This window comes from Zootoca vivipara, chromosome 6 (assembly GCF_963506605.1).
Source record: "Zootoca vivipara chromosome 6, rZooViv1.1, whole genome shotgun sequence".
Classification (NCBI taxonomy): domain Eukaryota; kingdom Metazoa; phylum Chordata; class Lepidosauria; order Squamata; family Lacertidae; genus Zootoca; species Zootoca vivipara.
In genome coordinates this window covers 89062215-89080129 of record NC_083281.1, presented here as the reverse complement: position 1 = coordinate 89080129, position 17915 = coordinate 89062215, and the positions used below count along the sequence as shown (strand labels likewise).

Below are 17915 nucleotides of genomic sequence, written 5' to 3'. Positions count from 1 at the left end.
AGTAGGTACAGTGGTACCTCTACTTACGAATTTAATGCGTTCTGAACGCACATTCGTAAGTAGAAAAATTTGTAAGTTGAATCCCATAGGAATGCATTGGGAGAAAAATTTTGTAAATCGTAGCAACCCTATCAAAAAATTCGTAAGTAGAAAAAATCCTATCTAAACCTCATCCAAGATGGCGGACGGAGCTCCATTCGTAAGTAGAGTTATTTGTATGTAGAGGTACCACTGTACATCTGCCAGTGAAGTCGGATAATAATAACCTCCATCTTACACTCCCACACCCAGTCATTGAAGGGAAAGAGACGGGGTGGGGTGGCACAAGAGGACCCAAGGGAAGACCTTCCTCCCAGGATACCTTGCAAGGCTTCCTTGGCATGGAGCAAGCCCTGCCTCTCGGCTTCCAGCTGCTCCTTCCGGGTCTCCAGCTGGGCGAGGTGCTGCTGGATCTCAAAGAGGGTCGTCTCCAAGGCGTCTTTTTCAGACCTGGGCAGAAGTGGGGGGGGGGACAGAAGGCCTGTATTATCATTCCCCCCATCTTTTGTTGTTTTCACCTTTGCCCATCAGCCATCTTGCATCTACTCTGCCTGGCAGACTCCTTCTGCCTCCTCTTTTGGGGCTTAGGCAAGAAATCCCGGCTGGGTCGGTGGGGAGGCCTGCAAAGCTGAGAAAAGGAAAGCAGCTGAGCAGAAGTTACCCCTCTGCTGGGGCCAAGGCTCTGCCTCCCTGCAGCCTCCCTTGTCCCAGCCTGTTTGCAAACACTGTGTGACTTGGTTACCATCTTGCAGCAACCTCTAAGGTTCAGGTGGGCAGAAGAACCAGACGGACGACACACTGCCCCCCTCCCTGCCAGCCCCTTAACAATGCCCCAGGTTAGGACGCAGGAGGGCTAGGTTTTAAATCTCCACCTTTCCACGGAGCTCACTGGGCGACCTTGAGCCGGTGGCTGCATCTCTCAGCCTCACAAGGCTGTTGCAAAGAGGAAATGGGACAGTGAACTGTGTTTGAGCTGCTTGGAGGAATGGTGGGAGGCAAATGGAATAAATAAATCAGAATAAATAATAATAGGTGCTAAAGTGGGGTCACACACACACCTGAGGCCAGAGATCTCCTCTGCCAGGCCCCGGTTCTCTCGCTCCGAGGCTGCCAGCTGCACCACCAAGCTGGCTTTTTCCTTCATCAGCGACTCCTTCTCCCTGGCTGCCCGGAGAGATGCTTCGCTGTGGCGTTCTAGCTCCCTGCGCACCTGCCCCAGCTCCTCACCGGTTGCACTCCTGTGGCGGGAAAGCTGAGAGGGAGAGAAAGAGAGGGAGGAGAGGAAGGAGGGAGAGAGGCAGCTTAGACACCACTTAGATGCCCCCTTGGCTTTCATGGTCCCTCTCTGCTCCCCCAGCCCCTCTGCCCAGCAGGGCCAAAGCAAGAACCTGGTGTTTATGATGCCAACCTCAGTCCTGCAGCAAAAACCATTCCCTTCCCAGTCACTGCCAGCTCAACAGATCCCAGATTTGGGTGCGAATATGAGAAAACATTTGCTTTGCAAGCTCTGTGTTGTGAAGACCTGAGCAACACAGCTTCTGCAAAGGTCTGCTCCCAAGATCTCAGTTGTGAGCTCTCTTGCAGCTGAACATTACATTCTTGTGAGCTGTCCTGAGATCTTGTGATGGGCGGAATATAAGTCTAATAAATCATCACCATCATCAAAATAGTGGAGGTCTTGTGAGGAGTGACCAGCAACTCAGACATCGCAATGATCAACTAGCTTGCACAAAGTAGTTGTGTCCTGTCTTGCAGGACAATCTGCTTTGAGCTTTAGAAAAGTGAATTGCAGACACAGAGCAGCAGCAGGAGGAGATCCTGGAAATGGAAGGAAACTGGCCTTAAGAGGACTGTTATAAGAATTTTAAGGTCTCAAATATAGAATAAATATTCATAAATCCACACATATCTAAATATATGAACCATGTGTCTGAAATAGTATGGGAGAGCAATCCTGAAGCCATTTTGACTCTCCCAGTGACCTCAAATATTCCTCTACAGTAAGGGAGGCAAATGGGAAAAGCCTTCCCATTGTCTTTTTGCTTACAAATCCTGTCCTGTCTTGAGGGCGTAGTTGTGTATGGATAGGGTGAGCCTGTGACTTGGATACAGGAACTAAAGTATTAACCATCACAACAGAATGGCCAGACTGCCCAGGTAATGCAATCAGTGACCATTATCAGGTATCATGGCAGAAAGGATTTCTGCTGTAGACTGCCTCCATCTGTGATGTATGTATGATGTTTTGGGGGGTGGTCTTGGGCTACAGGGTGGGCAATTTCAAAAGTCTATGTTGGGTAACGTTATCAACGCAGCAGCTGGGGCATAAGGTGAAAATCCTGTATGCCCACTGGCATTCCAGCCGCGTCACAAAATGTCCTGCGCGCTTTTCCACTGCACCTTTCTGCTTTTAAAGTCTCTTAAAAGCTTTCTCCTTCTCAGTTCAAATAGCAGAGTGTGTAGCAGCGAACAGCGTTATCAACTCCTTGCGTCTGTAATAAATCGGAGCGATTCCAAGCTCGGTAAAAACACAGATATTTATTAAGAGCTCCTCAGCCAGGGCTTGTTTGGTCCATCTCGGCTGAGAGCAGCGACAGAACAGAACAGGAAATATACAGCGTTTCATATTACACAGAAAATACAACAGTACACTGCACTTAGCATTTCTGGGTGTGTGAAACGTCACAGGCCCCATGATGCAGGGCGACTGCTGAGCTATTAACCCTCTCAGCTCACAGTCTATATAAGGGCTTGCGCACCATTGCTCAGGGTTCCTCCTCCCTCCTGCGTGTGGTGAGTGGGGACCCTGTTGCAACAGTTCCTTGAATAAAGATCAGGCTTACTATCTGCTTTGCTTCTCAATATCCTCTGGTTGGCCTCTGTTATTTTCTCCTACCGATAGGGAGCCCACTTAAGGACTCTATACAGGCTCTTGGATACCCCATAAGGGAAAGGGAGCAACTTTTTCTCAAAACAGGACAAAGGGCCCTCCATCCCTCACCTGTCCTAGCTGCTCCTGGAGCTGCCCTCTCTCCTTCTGCAGCACCAGCACCTCCTGTTCCAGCGTTGCCCGGCTCTGCTCCACAGCCTGCAGGGAGTGGCCCAATCCGTGGCGCTCTGTGTCCAGGTCCAGCTTCTCCTGCTCCAGCCGCACGAGCTCGTCCCGGATCGTGGCTTTCTCCTGTTCCACTTCCTGCTTCTTCCCCAAGAGAGAAGCCTTCTCTTCTTCCAGCTGAGCCCAGAAGGGTGGGGAGGGAGACAGTGGGAGGCTGGCAGTGAGGGTTACTCAGCACACAGGATGCTGAGCGGGGAGGAAGCTGTTCTGTCTTTCTCCCACCCCACCGCCCAAAAAAACAAAAAAACAAAAAACCACACACGTATATACACAATAGGGCACATTTCACAGAAAGTTGTTTTGCCATCGTTGGCATGACTGTATGCTTTGGAAAAGCCAAACACCCACCCACCCCGTTTATAATAGATTTAGTTCACACAGAAATGGAAAATGTATGTGCAGTAACGAAGTTTTGAAATGGAAAATGGCTAAATGTGCATTGCTGAAGGGTTGGGGTTTTTCCAATGTTGTTTTCTATATGACTCTGAGCTCCTTAATGGGGTAATGAATAACTGCTGATTGTTTTGGAGAGTGAAACTTTAATCATATGATAAAGGTATTGAGTTGCAAATCTGCCATCTTGAAAGGGTGGCGGCTGTTGAGTTTCTCTGAATTATGCATGTCAATGGCTCTCCAAGAGCTGCATTAGCCTAAACAGGCAAACTTGGCCCTCCAGATGTTTTGGGACTACAATTCCCATCATCCCTGACCACTAGTCCTGTTAGCTAGGGATCACAGGAGTTGTAGTCCCAAAACAACTGGAGGGCCAAGTTTCCCTATGCCTGGCCTAAGGCCAACTGAAGCTGGGATGGGGGAAGAGACATACAGTAGTTTGGATTTTTGAAATCTTTTATTTCTAAGAAGACGCTGAGCCTGTGCTGGACAGAACAAGATAACGAATGGATTTTTTTGGATGTATCTTTGATGCTTATGTTCTGTTTTAAAAAGAGTTCTGCAAGTAAAACTTTGAATAATGTTTTCATGTGCCCAGACAATGATTCCTTCCAAAGGGAGTCAAGTTCTTACGCTTCCAGCCGCTTCAACTGCGCAATATTAACACCTGCAACTTCTGCTGCCCCAAATGAATCTGGGCAAAGCAGTGCTGGACCTCATGCCCAAGCCGGGAGGAGGTGCTTCCTGAGCAGGGACTGTTTTTCCTGCCTCTGCTCTGTCATGGACAAAGACCTCCAGACATTCTCCCACTCCCTGGCAAACCCTACACTCTGCCACCTCCTTCTGGCACAAATCCTTCAGGTGTGGACGTTCTCGGTTTGCAGACAATACAAGACACACTTCCCTCTCTGCAGCTGCTAGCCCCCACTCCCTCTTAAAGGTAAAGGGGCCCCTGACGATCAGGTCCAGTCGTGTCCGACTCTGGGGTTGCGGCACTCATCTTGCTCTATAGGCCGAGGGAGCCAGCGTTTGTCTGCAGACAGCTTCCGGGTCATGTGGCCAGCATGACAAAGCCGCTTCTGGCGAACCAGAGCAGTGCACGGAAACGCCGTTTACCTTCCCGCCGGAGCGGTCCCTATTTATCTACTTGCACTTTGATGTGCTTTCGAACTGCTAGGTTGGCAGGAGCTGGGACCGAGCAATGGGAGCTCACCCCGTCGCAGGGATTCGAACCGCCAACCTTCTGATCAGCAAGCCCTAGACTCTGTGGTTTAACCCACAGTGCCACCTGGGTCCCTCCCACTCTCTCTTACCTGGATGATTATCCGGTTGAGCTCCATCTTATCCTGTGCCAGCCCCTCATTGAGGGCACTCATCTTGGAGAGCGAGTCACGCAGGGAGGACTCCTCCGACTTCAGGCGGCTCAAGGCCAGCTCCAGCTCAGCTCGGCTCGCCTCGACCTGAGACAGGAAAGCAAAGGAGGTGCAGAAGAGCCTGTGACCCCAGGTGCCAACCCCAGGCCCCTGCAAGAAGCAAGAGCCATCCTACAAAGGCCTGGTGGCTCAGGTTCCATATGAACTCTGAGGCCCTTCTTCATGTGCCTCCTCCTCGAGAGATCCAGAGGTTGGCAACACGAGAACGGGGCCTTCTCCGCAGTGGCTCCCCGTCTGCGGAATGCTCTCCCCTGGAGAGTTTGCCTGGCGCTTTCATTACACACCTTTAGGCGTTCCTTTTTAACCAGGCCTTTGGTTGATCTGATTGACACCCTATGTACTTTTAAAATGTGGCTCTTTTTGGGGGCGGGGGCGGGTGTTATTGGGTTATTGTTCTTATTTTGATTTTATATATTGTGATCTTTTCTGTGAACCACCCTGAGGGTATAGGGTGGTATATAAATTCAAATAATAATACCTACTTGCTGGGACTGGAGCAAAGCAGGTTGCCAAGACAGGCTGCAGGGCTGCCTGTGGCCTGATCCTGCAGAACCCACCTCATGGTCTCAAGCAAGCAGGATGGGGGGATGCATGCTCAGGACCCCCAAACACAGACATGAGGGCAGCCTTAGCCTCATTGCACTTCTTGCTTTGGAGGTATTGAAAAGCACCTGGGTGGGCTGCCAAATTTTATTTAATTTGTATACAACCCTATACCTGCAGGTTTCAGGGCAGTTACAACATAAAATCAGAATATACAAACACAAAATACCTAATACAGGCTTCCTCAGCCTCGGCCCGCCAGATGTTTTTGGCCTACAACTCCCATGATCCTTAGCTAGCAGGACCAGTGGTCAGGGATGATGGGAATTGTAGTCTCAAAACATCTGGAGGGCCGAGGTTGAGGAAGCCTGACCTAATAAAAAGAAAAGCAAAAACAACACCCCCCAGCCTTCCCCCAACACATTCTCTTCATTTTAACATAGTAATAATAATAATAAATAAATAAGAATAAAATGTGCTCCCCGCCCAGAGACCATTCCATTGTAACTATCCAACCTCCCAAAATTTCAATGCCTCTTGCGATGGTTTGACCCCTTTCTGTTTTAACAGTATAAATTCTACAAACACCTTCCATATCTCCTTGAAATCATTTCTCCTGCATATCCCCCATCTTGATGTTAATTTATCATTAATAGCTATATCCCACACCTCTTTATACCATCCTTCCATTTTATATTCTGCTTGCCCCTTCCACTTCCTAGCTATCATAATTCGTGCAGCTGTCAATAAATTTGTGAGCAAGTCCTTCCCAGCCTGCGAAACTTCCGCCCCAGGCATCCCCAACCTTCGGCCCTCCAGATGTTTTGGACTACAATTCCCATCGTCCCTGACCACTGGTCCTGTTAGCTAGGGATCATGGGAGTTGTAGTCCCAATAATAATAATAATAATAATTTATTATTTATACCCCGCCCATCTGGCCGGGTTCCCCCAGCCACTCTGGGCGGCTTCCAACAAAACAGAAATTCTAAAATACAGAAATCCATCAAACATTAAAATACAGAAATCCATTAAACATTAAAAGCTTCCCTAAACAGGGCTGCCTTGAGATGCCTTCTAAAGGTCTGGTAATTGTTGTTCTCTTTGACCTCTAGTGGGAGGGCATTCCACAGGGTGGGTGCCACTACCGAGAAGGCCCTCTGCCTGGTTCCCTGTAACTTGGCTTCTCGTAGTGAGGGAACCGCCAGAAGGCCCTCGGAGCTGGACCTCAGTGTCCGGGCAGAACGATGGAGGTGGAGACGCTCCTTCAGGTATACCGGACCGAGGCCGTTTAAGGCTTTAAAGGTCAACACCAACACTTTGAATTGTGCTCGGAAACGTACTGGGAGCCAATGTAGGTCTTTCAGGACCGGTGTTATGTGGTCTCGGCGGCCGCTCCCAGTCACCAGTCTAGCTGCCGCATTCTGGATTAGTTGTAGTTTCCGGGTCACCTTCAAAGGTAGCCCCACGTAGAGCGCATTGCAGTAGTCCAAGCGAGAGATAACTAGAGCATGCACCACTCTGGAGACACAGTCAGTGGGCAGGTAGGGACTCAGCCTGCGTACCAGATGGAGCTGCTAGACAGCTGCCCTGGACACAGAGTTGACCTGTGCCTCCATGGACAGCTGTGAGTCTAAGATGACTCCCAGGCTGCGCACCTGGTCTTTCAGGGGCACAGTTACCCCATTCAGGACCAGGGAGTCCTCCACACTCGCCCGCCTCCTGTCCCCCACAAACAGTACTTCTGTCTTGTCAGGATTCAATATCAATCTGTTAGCCGCCATCCATCCTCCAACCGCCTCCAAGCACTCACACAGGACCTTCACCGCCTTCACTGGTTCTGATTTAAAAGAGAGGTAGAGCTGGGTATCATCAGCATACTGATGGACACCCAGCCCAAACCCCCTGATGATCTCTCCCAGCGGCTGCATATAGATGTTAAAAAGCATGGGGGAGAGGACAGAACCCTGAGGCACCCCACAAGTGAGAGCCCAGGGGTCTGAACACTCATCCCCCACCACCACTTTCTGAACACGGCCCAGGAGGAAGGAGCGGAACCACTGCATGACAGTGCCCCCAGCTCCCAAGCCCTCTAGACGGTCCAGAAGGATGTTATGGTCGATGGTGTCAAAAGCCGCTGAGAGATCCAGCAGAACAAGGAAACAGCTCTTACCTTTGTCCCTAGCCCGCCGGAGATCATCGACCAGTGCGACCAAGGCAGTTTCAGTCCCATGATGAGGCCTGAATCCTGACTGGAAGGGATCCAAATGGTCCGCTTCTTCCAGGCGTGCCTGAAGTTGTTCAGCAACCACTCGCTCAATCACCTTGCCCAAGAATGGAAGATTTGAGACTGGGCGATAGTTGGCCATATTGGCCGGATCTAAAGATGGTTTTTTAAGAAGCGGTTTAATAACCGCCTCTTTCAGCGGGTCTGGGAAGGCTCCCTCATGGAGAGAAGCATTTACCAACCCGCGAAGCCCATCGCCCAGCCCTTCCCGGCTAGCTTTTATAAGCCAGGATGGGCAAGGATCAAGGAGACAGGTGGTTGGTTTCACTCGTCGAAGCAGCCTGTCCACATCCTCGGAGGTAACAGATTGAAATTGATCCCACAAAACTTGACTAGACAGGACTCTAGCACTCCCCCACCCCGGCCCTGCTCCCAGGGTGGAGTCTACCTCTTCCCGAATCTGAGCGACTTTATCTGCAAAAAACTTTGCAAAATCATTGCAGGAGATCATGTGGCCCGTACTGGGCCCGGATGCCCAAAACATCTGGAGGGCCCCAGGTTGGGGATGCCTGTTCCACCCCATAGTAAATTGATAATAATTCTACCTCTGGAGCCACATTTCAGAAGGGCATTGGGTGTCAATGCCTATGGGGGAGCCTAGGGGTGCACGTTCCCCCCTCCCCAGTAGGTGCCTACTTGCCTTGGACAGGGCTTCATCCCCCTCGGCCTTCTCATGCTCAGAGACCTCCTTCTCCAGGAGGGCTTTGCTCAGGGCTTCCTTCACCAGCACAAGTTCCTTCTTCAGGCCAGACTTCTTTGCTTCCAGCTGCTCCAGCTGTTTGCGACTGGGAGACAGAAGAGGGGAGAGAGGACAGCAGGCTCGCCCACTTGCAGGCACTTTTCCTGTCTCCCGAGAAGAAGATGCCAGCCGTTCACCCCCACGGCATTCTTCCTCGGGTTAAACAAAGGTGGCATATTCACAGAGAGACCCTGATGTCAAGTCAGGTTCCCAGGGAATTTTGAAAAAAGGACCGGCAAAAACAGCTCTATGCTGGAGATGTGGCAAGGGCAATGCCTCCATGAAACATGTCTGTAGAGTGCTCTCTGGGAGAAAGTGCTGAGCTGCGTAACGACGACTGCTCAGATAAAGCTAAAACTGCCAGCGGAGAATATTCTTTTGAGCGATATACCTATCCCCTTCATGGATCAATGCCTTGTCGTGGCGAAGGGGCTTGAATAACTCAGAGAAGCTATGAACTATGCCATGCAGGGCCACCCAAGATGGACAGGTCATAGTGGAGAGTTTTGACTAAACGTGATCCACCTGGAGAAGGAACTGGCAAGCCACTCCAGTATCCCTGCCAAGAAAACTCCATGGACAAAGACAACAGAGGACGAGATGGTTGGACAGTGTTCTCGAACCTACGAACATGAGTTTGACCAAACTGCGGGAGGCAGTGCAAGACAGGAGTGCCTGGCGTGCTCTGGTCCATGGGGTCACGAAGAGTCGGACACGACTAAATGACTAAACAACAACAACAACCTACTGCATGGAAGTTAACAATGGGACAAGGCACCCTAACGGTGGCCAAGAGACTGAGACTGGATTGGCAATAGGACAACACTCGCAACTTATGAACGGACTGCTTATTAGGCATAGGCTTTGGATAAATACGACGACATTTGGAATGGCTTTCTGCGAAATGTAGCAGGCTATTCATATCTACATATGTATTAGGATAATAACCTGTCTGGGCAATCTATCCAGAAGATATTTGATGAGTACCTTCTTTGATGTTGGACATTGTTTCAAGAAAGTGAGGCATTGGACTAGGCATCCCCAAACTTCAGCCCTCCAGATGTTTTGGACTACAATTCCCATCTTCCCCGACCACTGGTCCTGTTAGTTAGGGATCATGGGAGCTGTAGGCCAAAACATCTGGAGGGCCGCAGTTTGGGGATGCCTGCAATAGACGGCTAATGAATAATCTGCATGTAGCTAGTAAGCAGTTGGGCAAACCACACAGGTTAGCTATCTATAAATTGGATGGTTGTAGGCAGAGTTTGAGAGTGAAGTTCATGCACGGACTGATGGCCATGGGGCCGTGCAAACTGAGGACTTCCAAGTGGCAGATTGAGGTGCTTGCTTGGTATGTATATATTGATTGCTGTTTAGAATAAAGCCTTTAATCTTCTCACTCACTTGTGTTTTGTATTACTTCTGAATCTCATATAGACATAACCTCATATCTATTTACAGAAGCATGTATGGGAGTACAGTCATACCTTGGTTTAAGTACGCCTTGGTTTGAGTATTTTCAGTTTAAGTACTCCGCGGACCTGTCTGGAACGGATTAATCCACTTTCCATTACTTTCAATGGGAAAGTTCGCTTCAGGTTAAGTACACTTCAGGTTAAGTACGGACTTCCGGAACCAATTGTGTTTGTAAACCGAGGTACCACTGTATATTACATTGCATTTTTGCATACTGTTTCTTTCTACAAATTTCCGTTCTGTTTATTTTCTCGCTTTTCTTTTCCTTTTCTCTGCATCACATTGTTTCTTTATCACTGCAATTCTTTCAATAAAAAATATGAATACCCCCCCCCCCCAAATCATGCTTCCTGGGCAGACAACATTCAACATTTTTTCAGAGTCCACTGCTTTTGACTTGGTGTTTTGAAGGAAGCTCCGTACCTTCCCAGGGTGCCTCTGTGTCGATGCAAGGTGTACCCCAACCCTAGTACCAGAGAACTGGACCTGAGACCACACCAGCTTCAGCCCCTCTTGAAGAAAGGGGACCCCCTCCCCCAAGAAAAAAAGCCCTCACCAATCTCCCACCTTACCTCCGCTCAATTTCCTTCCGAGCCCGTTCCTGGTCCTTTAAGATGTCCTCTTTCTCCTCTTCCAGGCCATCACACTGTCGCTGAAGGTCGCTGTTGGCCAGCTGCAGTTTCTCCTTTTCCTGATGGAGGAATTCCAGCTTCTGCTGCAACAGCTGCAAGTTTTTTTCCAGGTTCATCTTCTCGCTGGAGAGGAGAAAGGAGGGGGACACTACAGCACGGCGAGGACAGTAAGGGAGCAGAGGACAGCGCCCATTCCATCAACTTCCCACAACAGCCGTCCCAGTGCATTCACAACCATGACCATCTCTCTCTCCCTTGAGAAGAGGGGGAGTCACATGGGCAAGTGGACAGCCAACGGTTAAGGACAATAAGTTTAAAACAACCCCCCAAAAAAGAAAAGGTAATATAAAATAATAATAATAATAGTAATAATAATAATAATAATAATAATAATAATAATAATATATTATTTATACCCCGCCCATCTGGCCGGGTCTCCCCAGCCACTCTGGGCGGCTTCCAACAGAAAAATAAAACACAATAATCTATTAAACATTAAAAGCCTCCCTGAACAGGGCTGCCTTCAGATGTCTTCCAAAAGTCTGGTAGCTGTTTTCCTTTTTGACATCTGTTGGGAGGGCGTTCCACAGGGCAGGCGCCACCACCGAGAAGGCCCTCTGCCTAGTTCCCTGCAACTTGGCTTCTCGCAACGAGGGAACCGCCAGACGGCCCTTGGTGCTGGACCTCAGTGTCCGGGCAGAATGATGGAGGTGGAGACGCTCCTTCAGGTATACTGGACCGAGGCCATTTAGGGCTTTAAAGGTTAACCTTTAATTATAAGGCTAATTATAGGGAATGGGATGTGAATTAGAAATAACTGGGAAAACAATGCAGCAACAAGAGGCGGGGTGCGAGAAGCCAATTTTTGGAAACGATGGGGGCGGAGACGCTCTTTCAGGTATACAGGGCCGAGAGACTCCCCCCTCCCACAGCACAATGCTGAATTACTCCTCCAGACTGGAAAGAAGGCAGCCCAGAGCGCTGACTCACACAGAGACACACAAGCCTCCCCTGGATGCAGGTTGTTCTGCTGCCCCTCTGTGCAGAGCGGGGTTCAATCTTTATATGCTAACATACAGTACACACAAGCCTTTTCAGCGGAGACTGCTGGGAAGGAGACACAGCCAGGGCAGGCACTCAGACAGAGAAGCAGCGGGGAAATTTCACAAAGGCATTCCTTGCCTTCCCGGTGCTCCTTGCATCCTTCCAGAGGGCAATTCAAGGTGCCTCACCTGCCCAGCAGTTCCGCAGATGACCGAAAGCGGTTGGCATCATGAGCCGCGTCCTCCTTGGCTTGCGACAGCCTGTCCAGGTCCCCCTTCAGCTGCAGGATCTTCTGCTCCAGGGAACGGCGCTCATTGTCGCTCTCTGCCAACTGCCTCTTCAGGGACGACACAAGGTCCTGCGCAGCCTCATATTTCCCCCGGAGGTCCTGGGCATAAAAAGTAAAAGCCAGCAGCAACGTCAGGCTCAGGAACAGACCGGCAGGTAGCAAAGCCCACACCCAGACGGGGAAAAGGAGAACTCTGATCGCTGGGGTTGTTACCGCTGTATTTCTCTCCCAGAGAGCAGCTCACAGCACAGCAAAGAACCGTCACCATAAAAGATGCAGTTAAAGGATGTCTAAAATGACCATAGCTGCCAAGTTATCCCTTTTTTTAAGGGATTTTCCCTTATGCTGAATAGGCTTCCTCATGAGAAAAGGGAAAACTTGGCAGCTATGAAAATGACCTAATCACCAACAAACACAGTTCAGCAGAGAAGGATACTAACATTTCTGGGACTCTGGTTTCCAGTTTCCTCAAGTCGACAGATTGTGCAGAACCACCAAAATGCACAATGGGTAGTAAATTTCGGCTAGCAAGGAGGTATACTTGTCGGCCTTGCATTCTGGTTGCACATGTTTTGTGTACTGAGGCAATTCACATGTTTACTTTCTCTACCTATTGTTGTCTTGTACAATTCTATGGAAGCCTCCTGAGAATCTCTCTTTCTGTCTGTCTTTCCTAAAGGTATAAGGGTAAAAAGGTAAAGGACCCCTGGACGGTTAAGTCCCGTCAAAGGCGACTATGGGGTTGTGGTGCTCATCTCACTTTCAGGCCGAGGGAGCTGGTGTTTGTCCACAGACAGCTTTCCAGGTCTTGTGGCCAGCATGACTAAACTGCTTCTGGCGCAATGGAGCACTGTGACGGAAACCAGAGTGCACGGAAACCCCATTTACCTTCCCACCACAGCGGTACCTATTTATCTACTTGCACTGGTGTGCTTTTGAACTGTTAGGTTGGCAGGAACTGGGACAGAGCTCACCCCATCGCGGGGATTTGAACCACCGACCTACTGATCAGCAAGCTCAAGAGGCTCAGTGGTTTAGACCACAGCGTCCCCTGTGCCTTTCCTAAAACCAAGTTATTAGCCCCCCCCCACACACACACATCATGGCAGGTGATGGGGCTGCCAACTAAGCCTGCAAAACCAGAGGTGAGAGGCTGGATGCCATCTGGAAAACAGGTGTCCCTGATCCGGCTGACAAGAATCAGAATAAGTTATGGAAAAACGAGACCAATTAAGGACATTTGCACAGCCTAAGCAGGGCAGAAACCCAGTTTGTGTTCCTGCTCTCACACAGGGAGAGTGAGCGGTGCCTTTTTCGGGGTGGCCTCTCCCCTTGCAGTTTAGGGACTCCTCTCTCCCCTTCCCACCCCCAATCTTGAGTGAGACGAACATGGTTTAGGGAAGCTTTTCAATGTTCAATGTTTTACTGTATTATGCTTTTATATATGTTGCAAGCAGCCCAGAGAGGCTGTGGCAATAATTATTATTATTATTATTATTATTATTATTATTATTATTATTATTATTATTATTATTATCTCCCGCGCTCCCTTCCATGAAGCAGCCCTGCTCAGGATTTTGGCAAGGACCTTCTTCCCCCAAGTGCCCCCACTTGCCTCCCTGGCCTTTGGGGTGATTGGGGCTGTGGGGTGGGCATCGGACGCCCCCTCCTCCCTCACCTGAAGCTGCAGCTGGCGCTTCTGCAGAGCCGACTGCACCACCGCCAGCGTGGAGTCTGGGAAGATGGGGGACAGGCTGCGGCGGTGGGGGGAGGAACGGCGCAGCGGGGAGGGCGTCCGGAAGCTGGAGGACAAGCCCCGCAGGCTGAGCCCGGTGGCGTCGCTGTCTGAGGTTTCCATGGCCGGGAGGTGGACGGCACTGTCCGCGTCGGAGATCACGGCCTACGGGGGGAACAAAAATTAAAACTCACAGTGGGACCAGGCAGAAGTTCCCCCTCTCCTTCACATCCCAGCTTCGAAAGAGATGAGCCATACGCCACGAAAGGGACGGGTGTGTGTGTGTGTCCTCTTCCCTGTACCTGAGCGAGGTCGCGCAGGGTCTGCTGCAGCAACTCAGATTCTGTCCGCAAGGCTTCCACCTCCTCGGCCTCCGCCGCTGCCTGTTCCTGCGCATGGGAGGCTTCCTGGAACCAGACACGAGGCAGGGAAATCAGCAAAGCAAGAAGGGCTCTCTTGCCAGGTTCCAGCTGCTGGGCATTTAATGCAGGGAGGCAGCTTGGAGGGAACTCTGAGGAACTGAGGAGCCTGCCTGGCCCCCGAAGCCTAAAATAAAAAGCAGCTCTCCAGAGTTTCAGCCCTTCCCAGCCCTACCTGGTACTACTTACCAGGGATGAATCCTTAACCTGCTGGGTGGCCCAAAGATGGAGCAAACTTGTTTTCTGCTGCTACAGAGAGGGGAGCACCGGATTCAAAATACCAGAAAGGAGATTCCGAATCAACGTTAGGAAGAACGTTCTGAGGGTCAGAGCCGTCCGGCCGTGGAACAGACTCCCTCAGAAGGTGGTGGACTCTCCTAGAATCATAGAACTGTAGAGTTGGAAGGGGCCCTAAGGATCATCTAGCCCAACCCCCTGCAAGACAGGGATCTCAGGTCTTTCTCACGAATGGAACATGCACTCAAGTCTATCTCAGGGTAGTTGAAGTCACTTATTACTGCATGTTTTAGATGCCTCTCCTTTATCTCATATCAAGATCTCCCTGGGTATTTTGGTCAGGTCCTCAGTACTGCATTATTAAATAACCAAGTAATTCACTACCCACGATTCTGTGGTGGAGACTGTCCCTTTGGGGGTTTCTAGATTGCTGGACTCTGTGCCCTTTTTGACATTCAATGCAACACCACCCCTCGTACACCATCCCTGTTTTTCCTACAGAGTATGTATCCCGAGATAAACATGTCCCACTGGCTCAGTCCACCAGGTTCCAATTATGCCCACATAGGTATCTGTGCTCTCTAAGCACTGCAGCTTGCCCATCTTGCCTTGCAGGTTTCTAGAATTAGCATATAAACACCTATACAATCTTTCTCTCTCCAAATGTCTTTGGCATGGACATGCGACACTACAGTGCTACGGCCCCTTTGAATTGCTACTGAAAGCCCCTGTATACTCAGTGCTAACTTCTACCCCTCCTCCTCCCCCATTTGGACCACCATAAATATTCTCTCTCACATCCATGGGGTGTTATCTGCTCCAAACCTGATGCTCCATGGTGCTCTCAGCTTTCCCTGAGCAGTCAGTTTAAAAGCTGCTCTGCCACCTTTCTGATTTTAAGTCTGAACAATCTAGTTACATCCCGGCTCCAATGGAGCCTGTGCCTCTTCTACAGGCCCAGCTTGTCCCCAAAATGTTCCCCAGTGCCTAACAAATCCTTCATGGGAAGTTTTTTTATCAGAGGTTGGCTGGATTGCTGTCTGTCAGGGAGCCTTCGGCTGTGATTCCTGCATTGCAGGGGGCTGGACTGGGAAACCCTTCGGATTCCCTTCGAACTCTGCAGTTCTACGACTCTAGGATTCACCCAGGCAGGGTCTGAAGGGCTTTAAGCATTAATAAATCCCCTCCCACTGGTTCCATGCCCCCTTGCCCCCGGTAGTTTTTCATCCATGGCAAGGCTCAAATGAAGTGCAACCTGAGTGGGAAGAAGATTAGACGGTAACGAACACATACGCCAAAAAAGGATGCTAGGCTCAAGGCCCTTCCTTTGGGTAAGTTAAGAGGCTCCAAACTCTTGCTAACTGGGCACTGACAGGGTTCTTGTGCCCCCATGTTTCCAAGGCCCTGCCAGTATTCTCGGAGAGACCCAGTTGGTGGCTCTGCTTCCTCCGTGGGGTAGTGGGGGAAGGAGAGGAACATGGGGCTCTTAACCTCAGGGCTGCAGGTTTGAGCCCCACATTGGGCAAAAGATTCCTCCATTGCAGGGGGTTGGACTAGACGGCCCCCTTCCAGCTCTACGGTTCAATGATTCGAACCAAAGCCCTGGCCGAAAGAAAGGCGGCAAACCCCACCGCCTTGGCAAATGGTGACGCCTCAGGAGACTTGGACAAGCCAGTCCCTTCAATTTGGCTTCAGGCTCAGACACTGACAGGGGAACTCTCCCAACGGTCAATTCCATTTGAACCGTAGCAGTGCGACAGAAGCGATGAGGAAATTTACTGTTGCTCTCCAAGGAGGCAGAGGAGAGAGGAGTTGGGCAGTGTGAAGAAAAGCTTAGGAAAACTCTCTCTAATCCAAATATTTGGATTAGAAATGGGAGAAGATGATAATGTTTTATGCCTTTTTATTTTTAATTTGGGGCTTTTTTTCTCTCTTTTTTCTTTACCTTTCCTTCACTCTTTTATATACAATGAGTAAGAATGATTTAAAAATAAGGTTATGAAATGTGAGATAAGATGTAATTTTATGATATTTAGATGAGATTTGGAAATGATAAGAGTTAACTATAAACTAGGATAGTAAGAAAGGGAAGGGAAGATGCTGGAAGAAGTAGGAGGGGATATACATTGTCTTTTTCTTTTTTGCATTTTGTGTTTTTGTATCTCTTTTTTTAAAAAATTCTTTTTCTTTTGTTTTTATTTTTTCTCTATGTAAAATTCAATAAAAAATATTATTATTATTATTATTTTAAAAAAGAAAACTCTCTCTCTTCCCTTTTTAAACATCTCAAAAGGGAATATTGGGGGTAAAAAAGGTAAAGGACCCCTGGATGGTTAGGTCCAGTCAAAGGCGACTATGGGGTTGAGGTGTTCATCTCGCTTTCAGGCCAAGGGAGCTAGCCTTTGTCCACAGACAGCTTTCCGGGTTTGGCCAGCATAACTAAACCACTTCTGGCATAATGGAACGCTGTGACGGAAACCAGAGCGCACAGAAACGTTGTTTACCTTCCCACTACAGCGGTAACTACCGGTATCTACTTGCACTGGTGTGCTTTTGAACTGCTAGGTTGGCAGGAGCTGGGACAGAGCAATGGGAGCTCACCGCGTCGCGGGGATTCGAACCGCCAACCTTCCAATCGGCAAGCCCAAGAGGCTCGGCGGTTTAGTCCACAGCACCACCCACATCCCAAGTGTTATTGGAGCATAGAAAGCAAGAGTGAGGGAGACAAAGGTGAGATGAAAGCAGCGGAGTCCCAGGCTCAGGTGGTAGAGGAAGGGGAGGAGGGGACACATGCCAGCCTGGGGGGGGGACACCGGGGGGGCACCCAACACACATACACACACACCCTCCCCCCAAACCCAGCTGCCTCCTCTCACCAAACTCTCCAGCTTCTGGGTCAGCGCCTCAATTGCCTTGGTCTTCTCCGTGTTCTGGCCTTTCAAGCGCTCCAGGCTGGACGTGACTTCGTTGATCCTGGAGGGTAAGAGAAGCGTACGTCTTGGTGGCCAGTTGTGGGCTGGTGGGCATCCTTTCTGGTCCTGGGGGGTGGGGGGTGGGGAAGTGGCCCTCCTGCAGGCAAAGCAGGCAGGGCCTGAGCCTGAGCCAGGCTCCTCAGCAGAAGCCCCACATGCAAAGAGTGGGAAACATTTTGGTGCGGGGCAGGGGCAGGAGGCCATAGCTCAGTTGCTGAAAGATCACTGAAGGAAGCCCTGTATCAGGAAGGTTTTGTTTTCTTGTGTTTTTTTTTAAATAATCAATTTTTATTAATTTTCCAATTAAAACACAATTATATCACATTCATTATTTCAAATTATACAAATACATATCAATTAAACCGAATATTTGCCAAATCATATAATATTTTCTGGAGTTCCCATGCTTCAAAAATTTGGGGATTCCTCGCAACCGTCTACTGCCGTCTTTTTCTAAAGTCCAAATCTTCACTCAAAGTACAAAATTATCCCGATCTTTCCCCACCAGTCACTAAAATATTTTCTTCTTTCATCTGATTTTTTCACAGCTGCTGAAATAAGTA

The 17915-nt window shown here is 49.5% G+C and overlaps 1 protein-coding gene across 4 annotated transcripts in view; it reads right to left on the bottom strand.

Annotated features, from left to right (window-relative positions):
- Positions 1-17915, bottom strand: part of CROCC (ciliary rootlet coiled-coil, rootletin) — a 53993-nt gene that overhangs the window by 18321 nt on the left and 17757 nt on the right. For all 4 annotated transcript variants that reach the window (XM_060276317.1, XM_060276318.1, XM_060276321.1 and 1 more), the window contains 10 exons: positions 17257-17353; positions 14027-14131; positions 13668-13889; positions 11889-12088; positions 10597-10779; positions 8450-8594; positions 4861-5007; positions 3041-3271; positions 1098-1291; positions 362-489 (listed from right to left, as the gene is read on the bottom strand). In XM_060276317.1, the coding sequence (XP_060132300.1) occupies positions 362-489; positions 1098-1291; positions 3041-3271; positions 4861-5007; positions 8450-8594; positions 10597-10779; positions 11889-12088; positions 13668-13889; positions 14027-14131; positions 17257-17353 (1652 nt within the window). The remainder of the gene's footprint in view (positions 1-361; positions 490-1097; positions 1292-3040; positions 3272-4860; positions 5008-8449; positions 8595-10596; positions 10780-11888; positions 12089-13667; positions 13890-14026; positions 14132-17256; positions 17354-17915) is intronic.